General features: G+C 43.9%; 1 protein-coding gene across 3 annotated transcripts in view; it reads left to right on the top strand.

The window, feature by feature from the left end:
* NR5A2 (nuclear receptor subfamily 5 group A member 2) overlaps window positions 1-18,399 on the top strand; it is a 92,533-nt gene that overhangs the window by 5,963 nt on the left and 68,171 nt on the right. Inside the window, exons 1-5 of one of the 3 annotated variants that reach the window (XM_054073300.1) lie at window positions 2,674-2,703; window positions 3,181-3,318; window positions 5,129-5,247; window positions 6,515-6,656; window positions 9,398-10,044. In XM_054073300.1, the coding sequence (XP_053929275.1) occupies window positions 3,237-3,318; window positions 5,129-5,247; window positions 6,515-6,656; window positions 9,398-10,044 (990 nt within the window). In that variant the 5' untranslated portion in view covers window positions 2,674-2,703; window positions 3,181-3,236. Of the gene's footprint in view, window positions 1-2,673; window positions 2,704-2,802; window positions 3,319-5,128; window positions 5,248-6,514; window positions 6,657-9,397; window positions 10,045-18,399 lie in introns of those variants that run through there. The other 2 variants (XM_009555790.2, XM_054073299.1) reach the window with 2 other exon arrangements.

The raw sequence follows: 18,399 nt of genomic DNA, 5'->3' as shown, positions 1-18,399 counted from the left end.
CGCCCGGGGCAGCCGCCCGAGCCCGGCACTCGGCTGAAGCCGCCGGTTCCACCGAGCGAGAGCCCGGAGCTCTCGGGGCTGTCGGCAGACACGAGTGCTCGGCGGGAGAGGAAGGGGGCGCAGGGTGCGGATTTCTCGCCTTCAGAAATACTGCCCTCTCAATCTTTTTGATTTAGATTTCCCAGGAGAAAAGTTTCAGTCCTCCATCTATTCATTTATTTCATTTGCTTCTGTGAAGTTTGCCTTGAACAGCCCCCCTCCCTCCCCAAAAAAAAACCAAACAAACACCCAACTTATCTTTTTTTAGAGTTTGCTTGCTAGAAAGAGAAATCAAACCTTCTCCGGGACACTTTCCGACACAGAGCTAGAAGGGAACAATCTGTTGCTCATCGAGCAGACAGACCCTCAGAGTTGGAAATGTCCCTTCTCAGGGAAAAAGGCTTTGAAATTCGTCCGGGATCCGTGGCCTCTTTGAAGGTGTAAGAAATTGGAGCTTGCCTTGAAATATCATCACACAGAAACCTCTACCTTGAAAACAAAGAGGTAGAAGAAGCTTCATATTATTTAAAATTAGACCATGTTTTTTCTTAATGTAAATGTACATACATTTAAATCGGGAAGTATAAAATATGCCAGGTCTTGCTCCTTGTACTAATCAAGGCTGCTGGAGGCTCCCCGAGCCATCATCTTTTATAATTATAATTACACGCGTCAATCAAGACCTTCAGGCAAAGTCAGAACAAGGCAGGCAAACTCAGGAGAGAAATCACATTTGAAAAAAAGTTTGGAGAACTTAGTAAGGAATGGAGAAGAGCTTAGAAGAAAGGGTAATTAAGGTTGCTCAAGGCAATTGTGAGAGCTGGAACTCCATGTTAAATTAAATGTAGCCACAAGGGGCCAGGTATCATTTATAATAGGTACTGCCCTAAACTGTTACTTCGGAGAAACGTGGATGTGTAATAACCACTCCAAAGTGCGCTCATCCACAGCGATAGCTGGCGGAGTGGCTTTGCTATACACGGTTTAAGGCGCTCCGAACCCTTTCCCAGCGGAATGCCGCCGAGCCCACGGGCAGGAGCGAAGCGCCCGGGGCTGTGGCCGTGCCCGCTGGCCGGGGAGAGCCCGGATGGGCCGGGGCAACCGTCGTGGGGGACGCCGTCCCTCCCGGCCGGGCTGCGCTGGGGCTAGACCCCGGCGCCGACCCCTCCCGGCGGAGCGGAGCCGCCTGCGCTCAGAGCAGGACGATGCTACGAGGTGATGCCTGCGAGAGGGGCTGCGTGTAATTCCTGTACCCGGGAACAACCTCCCAAGCCCGAGCTACCTCTGCCTAGAGACGAGGGCATCCCCTCGGGGGGAGTTCAGCCGTCGGGCTGGCTGCTCCCGCAGCTCTCCACGTTGCTGTCCTAAAACTTACTCGCAGGCTAACTGCTAAATTCTGAAATTGTACTGAGAAATAACCTGTTGTCATAGATCAGATCAACCGTTCTCCTGCTCGCTCTCCACCCGAAGGAGCGTGGGGGAAAAGGTGAGAACGGAAGGAGCCCGAGAGGTCACAGCCTCTGCGCGTTGGGTCCATCCCCAAAATACCAAACACTGCACAGTGAAAGAAAGACATTTTCTATTCCAGCAGTGGTGGTGAGTTGGCTCGGGATCTGCGCCGAGTTAAGCACAGGTTTCTCCTTCCAATTAGTTGATATGGAAAGTTTAAAACGCCTAGGGAAGAGCCCAGCCGAGTCTGCTCTGTGAGCGTGGAGGGCTTGTCCCACCGCTGTCACCTGGAGATCATCGCAAGTACTGAATACAATGGTCAGTTTTCACAAACTCTCTCCCAACCGATGGAAAATGTTATACCTGCGCTGGAGACAGTTTCGCGCCTTACTTTCAATCGGAAGTAATTTCCACCGGCAAATATTTCCAGCTCTTAATATACACAACGGAGATTGAACTGCCAGAGGAGTTGGGGCAGCCGAGCGCTCGGGCGGGGGGTTCGAATGCTTTCGGAGGTGCGAATACCGCTCATCCCACACCGCCAAACCTACGCGCGGCAGCGGGAGCGGTGCGGAGAGGAGCGCCCCGGCCGCGGGGAGGGCAGAGAACCCCGGGCAGAGACCCCCGCGGCCACCGGGCTCTCGGCACCCGCTTGCCACAAACGAGTTCTTTGGGCAAACTCCGAAACGAGCGCTGCTCCGTGCCCCGTGAGCCGGGGAGGCTCTTGCCCGAGCGATGCTCTGCCAGGGCATCGTCTTTTGTGCAAACGATGCGCCTGCCTCCGGCAGATTTCGCAAGAAGTTCAGGGGACGGAGACCCGAAAAGCCAGGCCGGGTGCAGTGAGCTCGGGAGCGGCTCCTGCCCGCTTTCCTCGGGCTGCACGGGCGGCGGCAGCGCGGCCCCGAGGGCTGGGGCCGTGCAGGGGTGCTGCTGCGAACCCCCGGCAGGGCAGGCGCTGCCCGCGGGGCTCCGCTGGGGCGGGGGACGGGGGACGGCGGCAGCCCGGAGCGCAGCCCGCAGCCCTGTCTAACAGCCGGGCAGGGGGCAGCGCGCCGGGCAAGCGGGCGTGCTCCGGGGCGGGGGTGTGCGCGGGGGTGTTGCTCATCCCGCCTCTGCCTTATTGGCTGCGAGGGCGGTGCCGGGCCCCCCCCTTCGCCGGAGCCCCCAGCGCCCCGCAGCCCCCGGGAGCGCCTCCCCGCGGGCCCGGGGCTAGAGGTCCCGACTCGGCACCTCCGCACTTGTGGCGGGGGGAAGAGGGGGAGGAGGAGGAGGAGGAGGGAGGAAGGGAGGAGGGGGACGGGGGTGGGAACCCTCTCCAGCAGCACCGGTGGCGGCAGAGCGCTCCCGTGCACTGTGCCGCTCCGCATGGATCGGGGCGCCGGGCTGCCTCCGCGCTGAGCCCCGGGCGGAGCTGCTGCGGGGTACCGGGGTTTCTCCTTCCTCCCCGGCACCCCCGGTCTTCCTCCTCCTCCTCTGCTCTCCGCCCCCGCCTCCAACAGCCTGACTACCGCTCCGCGGCTCCCTCAGCCGCGGGCACCCGGCGGCGCTTCCCGGCGTCCGGGGCCGCTCGGTGCTCCCGCGGCAGCAGGGCAAGAGCTGGCGTGGAGCAAAGAGAGGGAAGAAGAGGAGGAGGAGGAGGCAGCGGCCGCCGAGCGCCCCTCGCTCTTGCTAAATCTGTGCTGCCGTGTCCAGGTACCGGTGTCGCAGACGGACACGGAGCCCCCAGCCCGGCCCGCAGCCGCCTTGTCATGCTGCCCAAAGTGGAGACGGAGGCCCTGGGACTTGTCCGGTCGAATGGAGAACAGGGGCAGATGCCGGAAAACATGCAAGGTAAGGGGGGAAAGGCACGGCGATCCCCCTCCCCGCACGCTTCCCTCCCTCTCCTCCCCCCCTTGGCAAACCGGTCCTTCGTCCTGCCAAAAAAGTTTAGGGCTGATGGCTTTGAGCCGCCCCGCAGCCCCCGCCCTCGCGAGGCAGCGTCCAGCTCGGCTCGGGGGCACCGGGGACCAGGGCACCCGCGCCGAGGCGACAGCAAAGCCCGGCGGGGGGACCGTCGAGCACCTGGCTGGCGGGAGCCTTCCCCGGGGGGCGGACGCTCAGCCGGTCGCTGCTCGGGGACACCGGCCGCGCCGCGGGTCCGGGGGAGCGCGGTCTCCTCCCCGGAAAGCTGACTGGAAGGTGGTGTCGCGGGGGGGGGGGGTTGCGGGAGAAGCCCTGCCGGGCGCCCCGTGTGCCTCGCACGGTGCCGGAGCGGAGCCCCGAGGGCTCTGCCCGCGGGCGCGGCAGCCGCGGCTCAGGTGGCGGAACCGGCGGCAGAGCGCCCCGACGCCAGGGCCGAGCTGCGTCCCGGCGGGACCGGGAGGGCGGCGGGATGCCCGAGCCGGGACGGGGCCGTTCCCGGTGCGCGGGGGCAGGCGGCGGAGCCCCCGCCCGGGGACGCCGCGGGGACGGGAGGGTCCGTGGCCGGGCAAGGCTCCCGTCCCGGCCGCTCCCTCGAAATGATTCCCTCTCCTCCTTTTGGGAAGGAGGTTGCCCGCTCCTTCCTCGCCCGCGGAGGAGTGTCCGTGCCAGGGACCGCTTTCCCGCTCGGTTTTTCCTGCGAGGAGGGGGAGCTCGGTCCCCCGCCAGGCCCCGGGAGCGGTGGGGCGGGCCGGGCCCTCCTCCTCCCGGTGTCCGCCCCGCGAGCCCCGGCCGTGCCCCGAGCCGTGCCCGCCGCGGGGTTACCGGCAAGGAGGCGACATCCCGAGCGGCGCCGCAGCGGTGCCCGCCGCCCCCCGCCGTGCTCATCGTGCCGCCTTCACCGAGCGGATCGGCGCTGAGCAGCTCGGGGGGCGAAGGAAACCGGCCCCGCGGTGCGCGCTGGGCGCTCCTTCGGGGCGATAACCAGCCCGGGCTCTTTGTGGAGCGCTCGGTACCTTCGTGCGGCTCGTTCAACCCCCCTCGCCCATCCTGACCGCCGGCTCCTCCCCGCCTTTCCCCGAGCGGCAGAAACTTCGTGCGGCGCCGCGGCGCGGGTCTCCCCGGGCAGACCCCGAGCCGCCCATGTCCCCCCGCGCCCCGGGGGCTCCGGCCGGGCTGCGGCCGCGCACCGGGACCGGGACCGGGACTGGGCTGCAGCTGCTTTGGCGCATGAGTTCCTTGCCTTTACAGCGGCGCAGAAGCGCCGGGGCTGTAAGACACAAGTTCAGGCTAAGTAAATATTTGCAGGCTGATGTTGAAAGAGAACTTTAAAGGAAACGAACGGAGTTCATTGAAATACACATGTGACATTTCATCTTTTCGTTCTGATTTTTTTTTTAAACTTTCCTCTGATCGTTTTCGGATTTAAATGAATTCATTTAGTTTGATTCCATACACTGACGACTAAGGCTAAGGACGCTCTGTATATATAAATATTCACAACGTAAAACGGAGGAGCTGATGGTTCTTGTTCCGCTTGCTGAGTATCACGCAGATTTGCTGTTGAAGAAAAGTTGCACATCTCAGTGCAAGCCGTGCTTTTAAAAATAAAACTTTGGGGTTTTCCCCCAATTTTCAGCAGTATGTGTAACTGACCTTTCTCTCTAGATGAGAACAGTTGCAGAAAATTTGAGTTATTAACGTAAATTCTAATGGAATGTGCTATTTCTCCTTTCCCCAGTGTCTCAGTTTAAAATGGTGAATTACTCTTATGATGAAGACCTTGAGGAACTGTGTCCAGTCTGTGGAGATAAAGTGTCCGGGTACCATTATGGACTTCTCACCTGTGAAAGCTGCAAGGTTCTGTACTAATTACTTCATACAAATACAAGTGCAGCAAAAAGTTTTGATTGAAGAAAACAGTTGTGTAATGATTTGGCTTATTTCTGATAAGTTTCTTGATACATTCACATAAAAAAATAACCACCAAAAGGCTTTAGGATTTAAAAGCCTCTTGGAGAGATCTCATCTGCACAAATAGAAACAACTTGGACTGTTCTGCATTGTAGTTCTATCGTTGCTTTTAAGGATTTTGTTGTTGTGAAGTGATCTAGTTCTAGAACAACTTTCATTCCTAACTGTCCTAAATATTGATTTTAGTTGATCTATAAATATTTAGAGTATTTTTGTTCCCAGAGGATAAAGTAGGAAAAGTTTTCTTAATACAGATCAGCTTTGCAAAATCTAATGCAGCTTTCTTGAGATGTTTCCAGCCTTCAGTATTACCATGTAAATTTCCATGACTGTAATGACCATGCACTTTTTTCATACAAACTATAAATGTCAGAGCTCACTTGACATGCAAAGTCAAGAAACTAATGTTTTTTTTCCAGATCATTAATTAATTTTGAGAATAAAATATTTGTCAATGAAACTTATCATATTGGAACGTAAGTGTATCTGCATGGTTCCATTATACTATGGGGTTTAAATACTTATGAATTTATTACATGTCCAATTTGTCATGTAAAGTATTTTTAAAGTTCTTTACATTTATTTAAATAATGTAGATATACACCTTTGCCAGAACAATGCAATTTGAAATACTTAATCGCACAGAAAACCTAACTTAGCACATTATACTTTCATTACAAAATAATCAATGAGAAGTGAAGAGCAAGCACTTATAAAGCCTCTAGCATGCACCACTGGGATGTGCAATAGCCAGAGATGCTCTATATTTCTGTTAGCTTTGCAACAGTGTCCCTGCTTCTTTCATGTAAAAGTACTTATGATGGAAGACTTTAGTCATTTTTCAGTGATTAAAGAATACGAAAGGAACTGATCAGACTCGCTATTTCTGTTACCACTCTTAGTGGCACAGGAGACTAAAGTCAGTCTTACCAAGCTTTGACACAAGTCTATAAAACATAGCACTAATACAAGAAAAACTCTGGAATCTGGTGGTTTTCTGGTGAGTACCTCTCACTGTAATTTAAAGTAAACTATACAACTTCGTAAGTGCTTGAGTGGTATCTGAAAAATATGTTACAGTGATTTCCGTAAAATGAAATGCTGAAATACGCTCTACCATCAAAACAGGCTAACTTTTGTATCTGTCATACAGGGATTCTTTAAGCGAACAGTCCAGAATAACAAAAGGTACACATGTATAGAAAATCAGAATTGCCAGATTGACAAAACACAGAGAAAACGATGCCCTTACTGTCGATTTCAAAAATGTCTAAGTGTTGGAATGAAGTTGGAAGGTAAGAGCGATAGTCTAGCTGATATTGTCATGCATGCAATAGATTATGTTTGAAAATTACAGGATTACCTATGTTATTACATGCTATTTTATTTTTAAAATGCTACCTATTTATCATATTTTTTAAATTAGAGTAAATGGTGACTTTGAATGCTCAATTAAATCGTGGCTTTATAAAAAAATTCTATTGAGCAAATTGTAAATCACAAACAACTAGTCAAAACAGTACTGTAATACATTTTTCATATACGTATATAATTTGGTATTTCAGTGTTTTAGAGTTTGTGAACGAACAGATACAGATAGCATAGTTTTGCAGCTTTCTAAAAAGACTTAAGATTAAACATAAAGTATGTAAGAAGTGGCCAGATTAGAAAAAAATTAGTCGTTGCTATGGAGAATGATCTGATTTCATTTATATGTTATCTAGGGTTGGGCTTTTTTTAATTTATATTCTTCTGATAATAGCGCAGAAAAGAAAGGAACAGATAAAACAAGGGTTTCTCTCACACTGATTTGCCTTTGAGATTAAGGAACCAAATAATCTCTAAAGTTGTGTCCTATATTTTTGTGATGCCACACCTGAGATACTATTACAAATGAAAGAGAATAAGGCATTTTGAAGTATATTTTTTTATTCATTTCACTTTCTCATGTACAGAGAACAATGAAAAATGTACAATACCCTTTGAGATAACCAAATGTAAAATTACCATTGACTTGAATTTGAGAATCATGCACAGTTCATTCTAACTTTGATATATAAAATATTAAAATTCAGATTTTACTGTAAATGACATTCTGCTTGACAAGCTAGACAAGCTTCTAAATTCTTTGTTCTTACAATTGTACTGAAATGGCATTCATTGTAGAGACTTAACAAGGGAAAATCAGGCCAAGGAGGAAAACTATAATCCATTACGGGAACCATAAAGGATAAGGCCCAATCACCTGAGTGTGGCAAAGGAGAGCTGTTGATATAACTGAAGATAAATAGAAAAACCAGCCTCCTGCAGTGCGATGGATTCAATACTGTTCTATTTGCCCACAAGACCGAGCTAGCACTTACACACTGCACTAAGCATCCCAAATCACTGCATGTTTTTCCAAACTTAGATAGAACAATAAAAAGATATTTGGAATCCTTTTCTCATTGCTGACACTAAGAATAAGGATAAAACATATTTTCCTACCCCTGCTTAACTCTTCTCAACTGCTGACAATGATACAGGATGAAGTATTATCTTCTGTGATTACACGCAGTTCACCTTAATTTCTATAGGAGTTATGCAAAAGCATTTGCTAATCCAATTTGTCTCACAGTTTTTAATAGTAGGAGTTTTTAACCTAGGAGGATACTAGATATACAGATTTAAAGTTAGTTACATTTACCAGCATGGCAATTTAATTATTTTAATTTCCTGAATTTTGCTCAAAATCAACATTCAACAGCAACACTAGCGGCTGTATTTTTACTACAAATTTAAGCAAAGTGCCTGTAGTTCTAAAGATACTGTAGAAAATGTACTTCAGCTTCCTTATCCACTCATCCATACAACTTCTTTTCCTTTGTTTAGAAAATTGGAAGAGCACATGATTCCATAATTGTAAACACTTGTGACATTTATATGTGTATTTCCCTGATAGCAATATATATAGCCTTAAAGTCTAGTTTATAAATTACTGTGCAACAAAAAAAATCATTAAACGTTAAAGTCCTTATGACAATGTACAGTATTATGCATACCTAGCATTCATAATAAATTTTTAATGTTCCACTAATCCCTAGGATAAAAAGCTCAAGAACTTAACCTCCAGCCATCTCAGCAGTCTCAACATGTCACCAGGCTGTCAAAGGTTCCTCTTTCAATCTAATTGCCATTGGGCAAGGTGGGCTTGGTGAGATCTCCTCACTAGTCCGTTACATATATACTATGGTGACAGACACTGCTGTGACAGAGACCATCAGTATGACTTCCAAAGCAGCTGTTGAGGTGGATTTGTTTTAATTATTTCTAATTCCAGAGATATTACGAGCCAGAACAGTGTCAATAGTTTCTGTTTCACTTCCACCTTTTGCGTGGAAGGCAGCAAGCTGACAGCTTTCTCTCGGCACTTTTCAACTGCAGCTAAACATTTCTGTAGAGCTGTTCAACTAACGAGAAATCTCTTAAAGTTTTACACCAGTCTGAACAGAATCATCAAAAGGAAATATTTCCTTTTTGCCAAGAAAATCCTATTCCCCTTTGTGACTACGGAACATTTCTCAATTTACATTTCAGATGTTTTGCTGTGGTGGAAAGCAGTAATGGAATGATTATAGTGAGACAATGTGGTCCTCTGTATATGTCTCAGACAAATTCCGGACATCAGCCCTTGTTTCTTAGTGACATAGTAGCTTGACATAAACCCAAATATACATTGAGTTCTCCACATGAACCTAGAGCGGGTGTGACATTCCTGTAGCCAACCACTGTGTTTGTCGTTGCGTCTTAGTCAATGTAAAGAGAAGTCCATCTATGTTAGTAGTATATGCACATGGTATTTAAATTACCAGGGAACAAAGTGATATTTAAGTCAAAATTAATCTTTTTTTTTTAGGAATAAAAGTGCTACTTTGAATTTGGATAAAAAGAAAAATAAGGATATTACATTTGTATGTCTTTGCCCCAATGTAAGTTTCATTAAAGAATGTTGATTCCAAGTTTTAATTTTTATTTACTTCCTCTTCTGCTCCGACAGCTGTGCGAGCTGACCGAATGCGTGGTGGTCGAAACAAGTTTGGACCAATGTACAAGAGAGACAGGGCACTGAAGCAGCAGAAAAAAGCTCTTATTCGAGCAAATGGACTTAAACTGGAAGCCATGACTCAGGTGATCCAAGCAATGCCAACTGACCTGACAATATCATCTGCAATCCAGAACATCCATTCTGCCTCCAAGGGCCTACCTCTGAACCATACTGCCTTGCCTCCTACAGACTATGACAGAAGTCCCTTTGTAACTTCTCCAATTAGTATGACAATGCCACCCCATGGCAGTTTGCAAGGTTATCAAACCTATGGCCATTTTCCAAGCCGTGCTATCAAGTCCGAGTACCCTGACCCTTACACTAGTTCACCAGAGTCAATAATGGGCTACTCATACATGGATAGTTATCAAACAAGCTCACCAGCAAGTATTCCACACCTGATACTGGAACTCTTGAAATGTGAGCCAGATGAACCGCAAGTCCAGGCTAAGATCATGGCATATCTGCAGCAAGAGCAAGCCAACAGAAGCAAACACGACAAGCTCAACACGTTTGGGCTTATGTGTAAAATGGCTGACCAAACCCTCTTCTCCATTGTTGAGTGGGCTAGGAGTAGCATCTTTTTTAGAGAACTTAAGGTAGGTAACAATCTTACGTTATATTAACATTCAATCAAGAAAAAAAATAGCATTTGTTACAATGTTGTACTTCAAGCAAGAAACTGTGGTTTATCTTTTCCTTCCCCCCAAGCATCTCATTCTTAATTGCTTTGGTTTGAAGTAGGCAGACTGTTATGAAGAGAAACTTGCAGTTGTCTTCCACCTGAACCTGTAATTAGCTGTAGCAAAGAGATTCAAGTTTCAGTTCAGGTCTCCTGTACTTTACTATTTATCACAACGGTTACTTACCTCCATAGTGCCTCGCATCAATTTTACTCCTTCTTTGTCAGTACTGCTCACTGTCTGGCTTGTATTCAGAGTTGCAAGCACGCCTGTTACATCCTTCTACATTCATTTATGTAATTATTTTATGACCTTATTTAACATATGAGGAAACGTAATTTCTGTCCACCTCCGTACACTCCTTATATAAGTCCATATTTGGAATATTCACTTTCTCACTGGGGTATTATTTTGCACATTCTTGTGTGTGTAGCTAACGAGGAAGGCTGAATCCTAAGCAGGGTACCCATGGGACAGAAAGCAAGCAGTCAGAATGTACCTTTTGGACTCCTTTTGGTTCCCATCACCACTGATGCGTTGGAGATTCCTTTCATCTAGGTTGGCTACAACGATCTTTAGGTTCTTCATTTTGTCAGATCACCCAATAAACCCTCATGCACAGTTCTCTGGTGCCCAGAAATTCCCCCATTTACATTTCTCAGACTTTTTGTTAAGGTAATTCTGTGTTCTTTTGTGGTCAGGACTGAATTTTTGAGCCAGAAATTTGGGATCAGACAACAAACTACAGGTTTTAATCATTCTTTTGATACAGAAATTAGCTCTGGAATGAATAAAAGATCTTCTGCCTCAGACAAACCTCAAGATGATGAACTCAAATCACGTCTGAACTTCCCTATCATATTGCTGTTACTCAGTCTCTGGTACATAGAGATGTTTTTGCCACCACTATTTGCTGCTGAAATCTGTAAAGTTTTGCAGCCTTCCATAATTTCTTGCTGACTACCGTCAAGCTAATGGAAAATAATAAAATATCCAAATGCAACAATTACCGTAGAAGTTCACTGAGAATTGAATCTACACGAATCAAGAGCACAGAGGGAGACTCCATAAAAAAGCTGCAGTCAGGATCCTTGCCACAGCAGTATTTCTGTCATAACCATCATGATGCAGACACATGAGATAAAGCCTGATTACAAGAAAAGCAGGCTGAATGTGTTGCATAAGCAACTCCAGCTTCTCTGTAATTTTTCAAGAGAATGGTTGCAGGAACCGTGAAGAACTCAGTCCATATAAAGAGAAAGAAGGGAGGAAGTTTACTCAGAGAGGGGGAAATAATATTAATTGAGAAAAAGATGGTCACATCTGTGTGTGCTAAGTTGTTTACAATTTTATAGTAAGCTATAAGCAATGATACCTGGTTTTCAAAATTTAAAATTGCAAACATGTTACATGTCCAATAGACTATGTCCTAAATATCAGAGACCAGATCTTTCTACCCATACGCCGGGGAGTACATTAGTCTAGAATAACCATGTTAAAAATCACTGAGTCTTGGAGACGTGGATACTCCTCAGCGTAAGAATTTTTAAGTTATGATCTGCTTTAAAATTCCTGTTATGATTACAGTGGGAATATGAAAAGACATTCAAGCAACATTTAGTTTTTATGGTTCCATGGCTTAATCTATGGGCAGATTTTATAAGCATTCAACATTCTCTGCTGGGAATAGATTTAGAGATGGTTTCTACCTTCAGCCTCAGCCTGGATGTTATTCTTCAACCAACTTAAATTTACTAGTGTGGACCCAAAAGATGCAGAAATTTGTTTTATGAAATGCTGACCATTTTTCTTCTAGCCCTAGGTGCACGTATGCACTACCACGTACATACAGACTTCTGGAAATACATATATTCTAGAAATTCACCACAGCCTTTGGCTAGTGAATTGACTTACACATTATAGAAGGTGGTGTTTTTGTGTTAGTATTTGTACTCTTTACATCTTAGAAACTTAGAGTTCAGGCAGTTTCATACCTTCTGGAGTATGCAAATGTTTTTTTTGGACAAGATCAACTAAACTGCACAGCATTCCAGAACAATAACCACACACTTGGAAATCCATCCACATCCAATATCTAGGGACCAAATTATGCATAATGCTAAGAACTTTAAACTTCTCAACTTCAAAAAAGTGAAGTGCTCAAAATACATTTAGATCAGACTCTACTTTGTTAACAGCACCAGGTAAGACCGTCTGAGAGGAGAGGATCAGAAATAAACAAAAGGTTTCCAAACCTTTCCTGAACACAGCTTTCTTCTATCCATCCTTGGTTTCAGCTTCTTCTGATTAAGGTAGCAAAAGCAGCTCTTTTAGATGGCTCCGCAGAACATGAATACCTGTGGGGGACAGGGGAAAAAAAACAGTCTGAGGATATGACAGGGACATTTTAAATGCAGAAGGAAGAGAAAGGGCAATTATAATAAAGATGCAACTAGATTTTTGGAATAGCTTTGTCTGTGCACATACACACCTGGGAAGTATCTATTTGCTTGAGAAAATATTTTCCTGTTATTCCTACCTGTCTAAACTTAACAACTGAATCTCGAGATGTATTTCAGATAAGACAGGTGCATTAGCAGATCTCTAGGACTAAAATTTTAAATTACTCAAATAATTAAACAGTAATGTGTACAAATGTGGTTTGTGTGAAATCAATCCTGATCTTGTTGTGATAAGCGATGCCTTGCACAACTGTCTGTGACTTACTAAACAGCATGTTTATTTTATCCTTTCATTTCTTTCTAAATTGATCTTACACATTTGTCTCCTCAATTCATATAAAATTCATAAAACATTCTCCTTTCTGCTGCACCTAGAGATTTGTAGCTAGCGGAGTTCAGAAGTGACTGAAAAGGAGGAGGACATGACGAAAAACGTCCCAATCCATCAGTGGTTTTGGCCACATTTACCCTAGAGATATTAACAAAAAAACATCAGTAAGTCTTCTCGTTGTAAATTTGGCTGAAAATCTGATTTTTTTTAAAAAGTCATCTCAAGTGATAACACCTGTTTTAAAACTTTGTTTCATGAAGCGTTTATCAGCTTATACTTACCACAGTCTTCTCACTTGTTGCTCTACAAATTGTCAAAACCTCCTTTGGAATGTGTTATACACGTGAGCATGTAACAGGTAAAAATATCGATTGGGCCAAACTACTTACAGTGTGCATTTTACAGAATTTGACCACTGTATGAATTTAAGTACGTAACTTAGAGCTAATGTTCATACTTGCTGAGGAGCAGATCGTCCCATCTTTATGTCAGGTATCAGAAATTAATGGAAATATTAATGAAGCAAACTAGTCAGGATTAGTAATAATATCGTAAGAGAGAGATCCAAAGCAGCCAGCTGCAATTGAGTAACTTTGAATTTAACGCCTGCCAAAATCTCAAACCTACCTATCTGTCTTGTGAGGTCAGAATACTTTGTAATTAGTAATTACATTATGAATTTTGGGTTTTGGCATCACACATTAATGAGAAATGTTTCTGTAATGCTGTCTATACACAGATGAAATAGGAATATGGAGATAACCTCCCAGCAGATTCGTGATGATTCTAATAGTAATAGTGGAGAAGGAGTTTGTTTGCTATTCTGGAGTTGTTGAAAGCTCAGTAAATATAAAAGTAAGATACACCCATCTTATCCTCAGCTAAGAAAACTCAGAAATGCCCAGGGGATGCTGGATTTGTAGGCAGCTGTCTTAGCAGGGTGAAAGGTCTTTGTACAAAGCTAAAGACAAAATATTGCAAGAGTTTCTAGAGTCCAGAGGTTACCTGGCCCCGAGAAAGGATGCAGACAGTTCCACTGGACTGCTCTTTCCTCATCAACCTACATCAGGGAAAATTCAACAACTACTTCCAAAGCTAAGTACTCCTGAACCCATAAAAGAAAGCCCTTTCTGCTCAGGGCAGGAAGAAAACAGGACCTGAGTCCACGGGATACTTTCTCCTGGCTGAGGATCAGAAAATTAACTAAATGTTAACAGTCACAAAAAAAGCACTAAAGTACTTGTGACTCACAAAAAATACTACCTTGACTTATTTGGCTATTTTAGTGAGGATGTCATAGGTCAAAGTACTACGTGAGCACAAACCCATTTAGTGAATGATTGCAGGAAGAGCCGGTGCACTTCATGTTGAAGCAGCTCATGCTAGAACTATTCACTGAGTTTGCAAATTTAGGCTATTCATTGATGTCAGACTATATCAGTTCTGGGATAGATTTCTTGCTGTAAGTATGAATTTGTCCATGCTTACACAAGCGGCAGATTTGACCTTCAAAGAAACAATGGTTTAACCACATATCTCGAAATGACCCTATCTACAGAACATCTGCTTTACATGGTAACACAAATGTTTTAGCAGCTAATAAGTGAAAAGAGGCCTGATTTTGTACTAAGCACAACTATATTAGCAGCATTTCAAATTAATTCTTATACAATGCAAACTTAGAGTGAATAGGATTAACAGAAATTCTGGAGTCTTTTATTTTTTTCTGTAATGTATTTAGATAGATATAGTTATATAGTATTCAATGCACAAGCTTTAATTTCAAATTTCAGTCTCCATGTAGTTACGTATCAAGAAATGCATTAGAAAATAAGGAATCACAGTACAGAAATCCCATCATTAAATGGAATTAACAGAGAATAGGAAAAAAAAAATCAGCAGTGGAATACCTTAAATGTTCTTCTACAGGGTGATGAAAGGCTGATACATTATTCAGACTTAAGTAATCAAAGGCAATTTCAGAACTTGAAGTGCTTTTGCACTTTGTAGTATGTATTTATGGGGACAGGAAATGTAAGCAATATAGTTAATGAAATAAAACTTCTGCAATGTTCTTTCACTCAGGGAAGCTGCCAGAAACTGAGGTTCAGGATCTCTCTTAATATGAGTAATCAGATTAATTAATATGCTGTCATGTGTAGCTGTTGATTTTTAACGTGGTTTAAGTGTATCTGGATCTGAAAAAATATTTCTCAGATATTTAAAAAATGTTAGGGAAAGGGAAAAGTATTTCTCTTACGCAGCCAAATAATTATTTGCTTTAGAATCATCAATTCAATTTCACGAAGAGTACAGTCATTGCTACAGAAATAAGCCTCAGCAGAGAAATCAGGGTTTAGTGAAGCATAGGATTATACCTGTCACCTAGCTGAACCCTGTAGGAGAACACTTCATTAGAAGTTAGCTTTGTGATCTTTTTCTGGCTCTCCTCTTAATGAAGGATGTGACTAAATATTTCAGCATGTGGACATGTCATTTTGAAGCTTTTCTATATAGTTTATGCAGTGCCAAGCCTCTAGCACTTTTTTCTAGGAGTAAGATGAAAAGTAAGATGTTATCACCTCTGATAGCAGGATTCTAGTTCAGTTCAGTTCAGTTCAGTTTAGTTTAGTTCAGGTAGTTCACTCACTCTGGATTTAGTAATTTTTTTCAATTTAACACCCAATGTTTAGCAGCATGCTGAGACTAAGAAACACGCTTTTCTGAAAGACTGCCACTTCTACACTGTAGTGGATCTGCAGTCACCAGTTCACTGTAGCAAACATCGTTTTGTTACTTATTAAGAGAAGATTTGAGCAAACAACAGTTCCAAAAGCTGTCTAGCCCATCCTAATGCTAGAGGCAAGCAGGGATAAACTAAGCTCTAGAATGGACATGGGGAATTATATAGCTACAGCCACTCCTGGCACATGACCTGAAGCAGACACTGCAGCCTTGATGGAAGGGAAGAGAGTCATTTGTTGCACAAACCAGAAATTTAACATTACAGTTTATTTTTTTCCTTCAAAGTATGTTTTCAATTTAAGTTTGACAATTGTCAGCAGTGACAGCAGAAAGATTACTTGGGTGCATTACCAAATGTATATCGCATTGCTGTAGGACAAGGTGGAAAAAAAAAATGCTCTTTAGATCTTTCATGCTGTGGCTAATCCAAAATGATATTAAAGTGAATTCTATTAATGACTGCCATACTGGCTAAGAAACTGAACAGTGAACGCTCAGCCATGTTAACATAATCTATTGTATTTCCAGACCATGGTTTTTAACTACTACTTTCTGCTGTGAGGATTTGCTCTTCTTGCCAAATGATAGAGACAGCTTTGCACCTTAAAAACTAAACAACTCCAGTCCCTTGGAAAATCATAGCTATGTTTCCTGATTTTGCTTAAGAAAGTCACAGTTTTATTGGTAGAATGACAGATCTTCACTAGCAAAGAAACTCAGAGTTTTTTTGCAAGTTTCTGCCACAAAAAAAGCCATGTGTCCCCCTGCAAATTATGACATCTCTTACAACCAGGCAGTAAATCCTACTACAGGGAGAGAACTTTTTTTGTTCCTACCCAGAGCTTTTGTATGATACCTATATCATTCAGATCCAGCACTTGCATATGGTACCTGTATGATATTCATGTTGTATGGTTGACAGTTACTGTAAAAGTTTGCCTCTATAAATCTATCAAGGCTTTTTAGATTTAAGGATGTTCTTCTTTTAGGATCACTTACAGTAAGGATGAAATCCTAGTCATACTGAAGTCACTTTCAAACTTCCTATCAGCCGTGTTGAAGCTCTGTAATATAAATGGATGCTATTCTGTACTTTCATACGTAGAGATAAACTGCTCCAGATCAAGGGATGGTGATCTTTGTAAATACAGCACTGTGGAGTCAACAGCTCGTATACTCTACTCAGGTCTAAGGCTGAAAAATACTGACAGGTGACAAGAAAAGCTGAGAAAACTGTGATTTATGAAGAAAGATTAAGAGATCTGAAAAGTCATATCTTGATGAAGCCAATACAACCATAAGGCAGCCATGTAAAAGCACAACAGCAGAACAAAACAAAGACCCTGGAGAGTAAGGAACCGTGCTCCACCTGTAGTAGCATCAATAAGTTGCTTTCCACAACATTCAGTCATCAGACTCGTTATTGGGGAAAAGACCTAAAGCTGAGAGCGTTCAAATTGTGTTGTAAATTGTAGGATCACTTAGAGTAGGTTGGATACACTATACAGCCCTATAAGCACAGGAACATACTAGACTACTTAAGTCCTTTCATTTCCAATTTTAAAATTGTTATAAAATGGAGTTTCAAACAGAGGTAGTTAAGTCAAGACTACTCTTAAATATCTATCTGGTATCTCTCCAATTCCAGACTTTGGCCGTTATGCATTAACAGGTAGATTTTCAGATTTCTAAAACAGAACAATCTATCTATTGCCAGGGAACCATCATTTTATGCCAGCCAAGACTTAGCCTCAGATTTATTTTTTTCCTCTTTTTTTTCTCTCATGCATTGAAGCTATCTATTTGGTTTGTTGTATATCATAAGTTACAAGACTACTTATGAAATGAAGCAAAAAAAAATTTCATGTGCTGGAAATAAAATTCAGTACTTTATTCCCTCCATCCCCCATAAATCCCAAAAATAGTAAACTCAAGAAAGGGTGAAGTTAAGTATAAGAGGAAATAATATTTCAAAAATTAGTTTAAACCTGAGTGCATCTGAAGAAATATCCAAAGGAATGTGAAACATTTAGTTTGAACTTCACAGCCAATGCAAAGACGGTGTTAATGTCCAAAATCTGGCACTCTGTTAGAGGAGCACAGTACAGATCTTTTGGTAAAGCGACATACTAAGTGGCTATTTAATCCCTCCAACTTTTACCACATGACATGTCTGTAAAGGGCAGTTAAAAAGCAAACTGAAATGTAACAGCACTCTCTTTAGGACAACCTTTAATAATTTGATTTTGGGTTTTTTTTTCCCAATAAGAAAATGATTAATTACCAGGTTTCATTTCAAATCTGAATTAAAAGCACAGTTTTATTCAGAGTTAATGTGGACTGAATCACAACACTCCGTCTCACCCTGTAATAAAACTGATGTGAAACCCTTGCTCTCCACATGCCCCGTGAGCTGCCAGGTGTCACAGCGCAGCTGCGGGACACAGTGCAGCCTCTGCCGGAGCCAGGGTGGGCCCAGGGGTGCTGGCAGGGTCCCACCCCAGCACCCTCACAGGCCCCGGGGGTAAAGCCACAGCACGCAGTGCATGTGTCTGGAAGAGGAGCTGGGCTCTGCACAGGACATCATCAAATAGCTCTGGGAGCAAACCATATAAAAGTGACTATCTAAGGGGCCACGGTTTTAATTCTCTCACACGTTCCTTCTCCCTGACATGAGACTAGCTCTATGCTGCGTAACAGGGATAAGGGTGAGGCTGGACACTGCTCCCTTGA

Source organism: Cuculus canorus, chromosome 8, assembly GCF_017976375.1.
Source record: "Cuculus canorus isolate bCucCan1 chromosome 8, bCucCan1.pri, whole genome shotgun sequence".
NCBI classification, from domain to species: Eukaryota; Metazoa; Chordata; class Aves; order Cuculiformes; family Cuculidae; genus Cuculus; species Cuculus canorus.
This window is presented reverse-complemented; position numbering and strand designations above follow the sequence as displayed.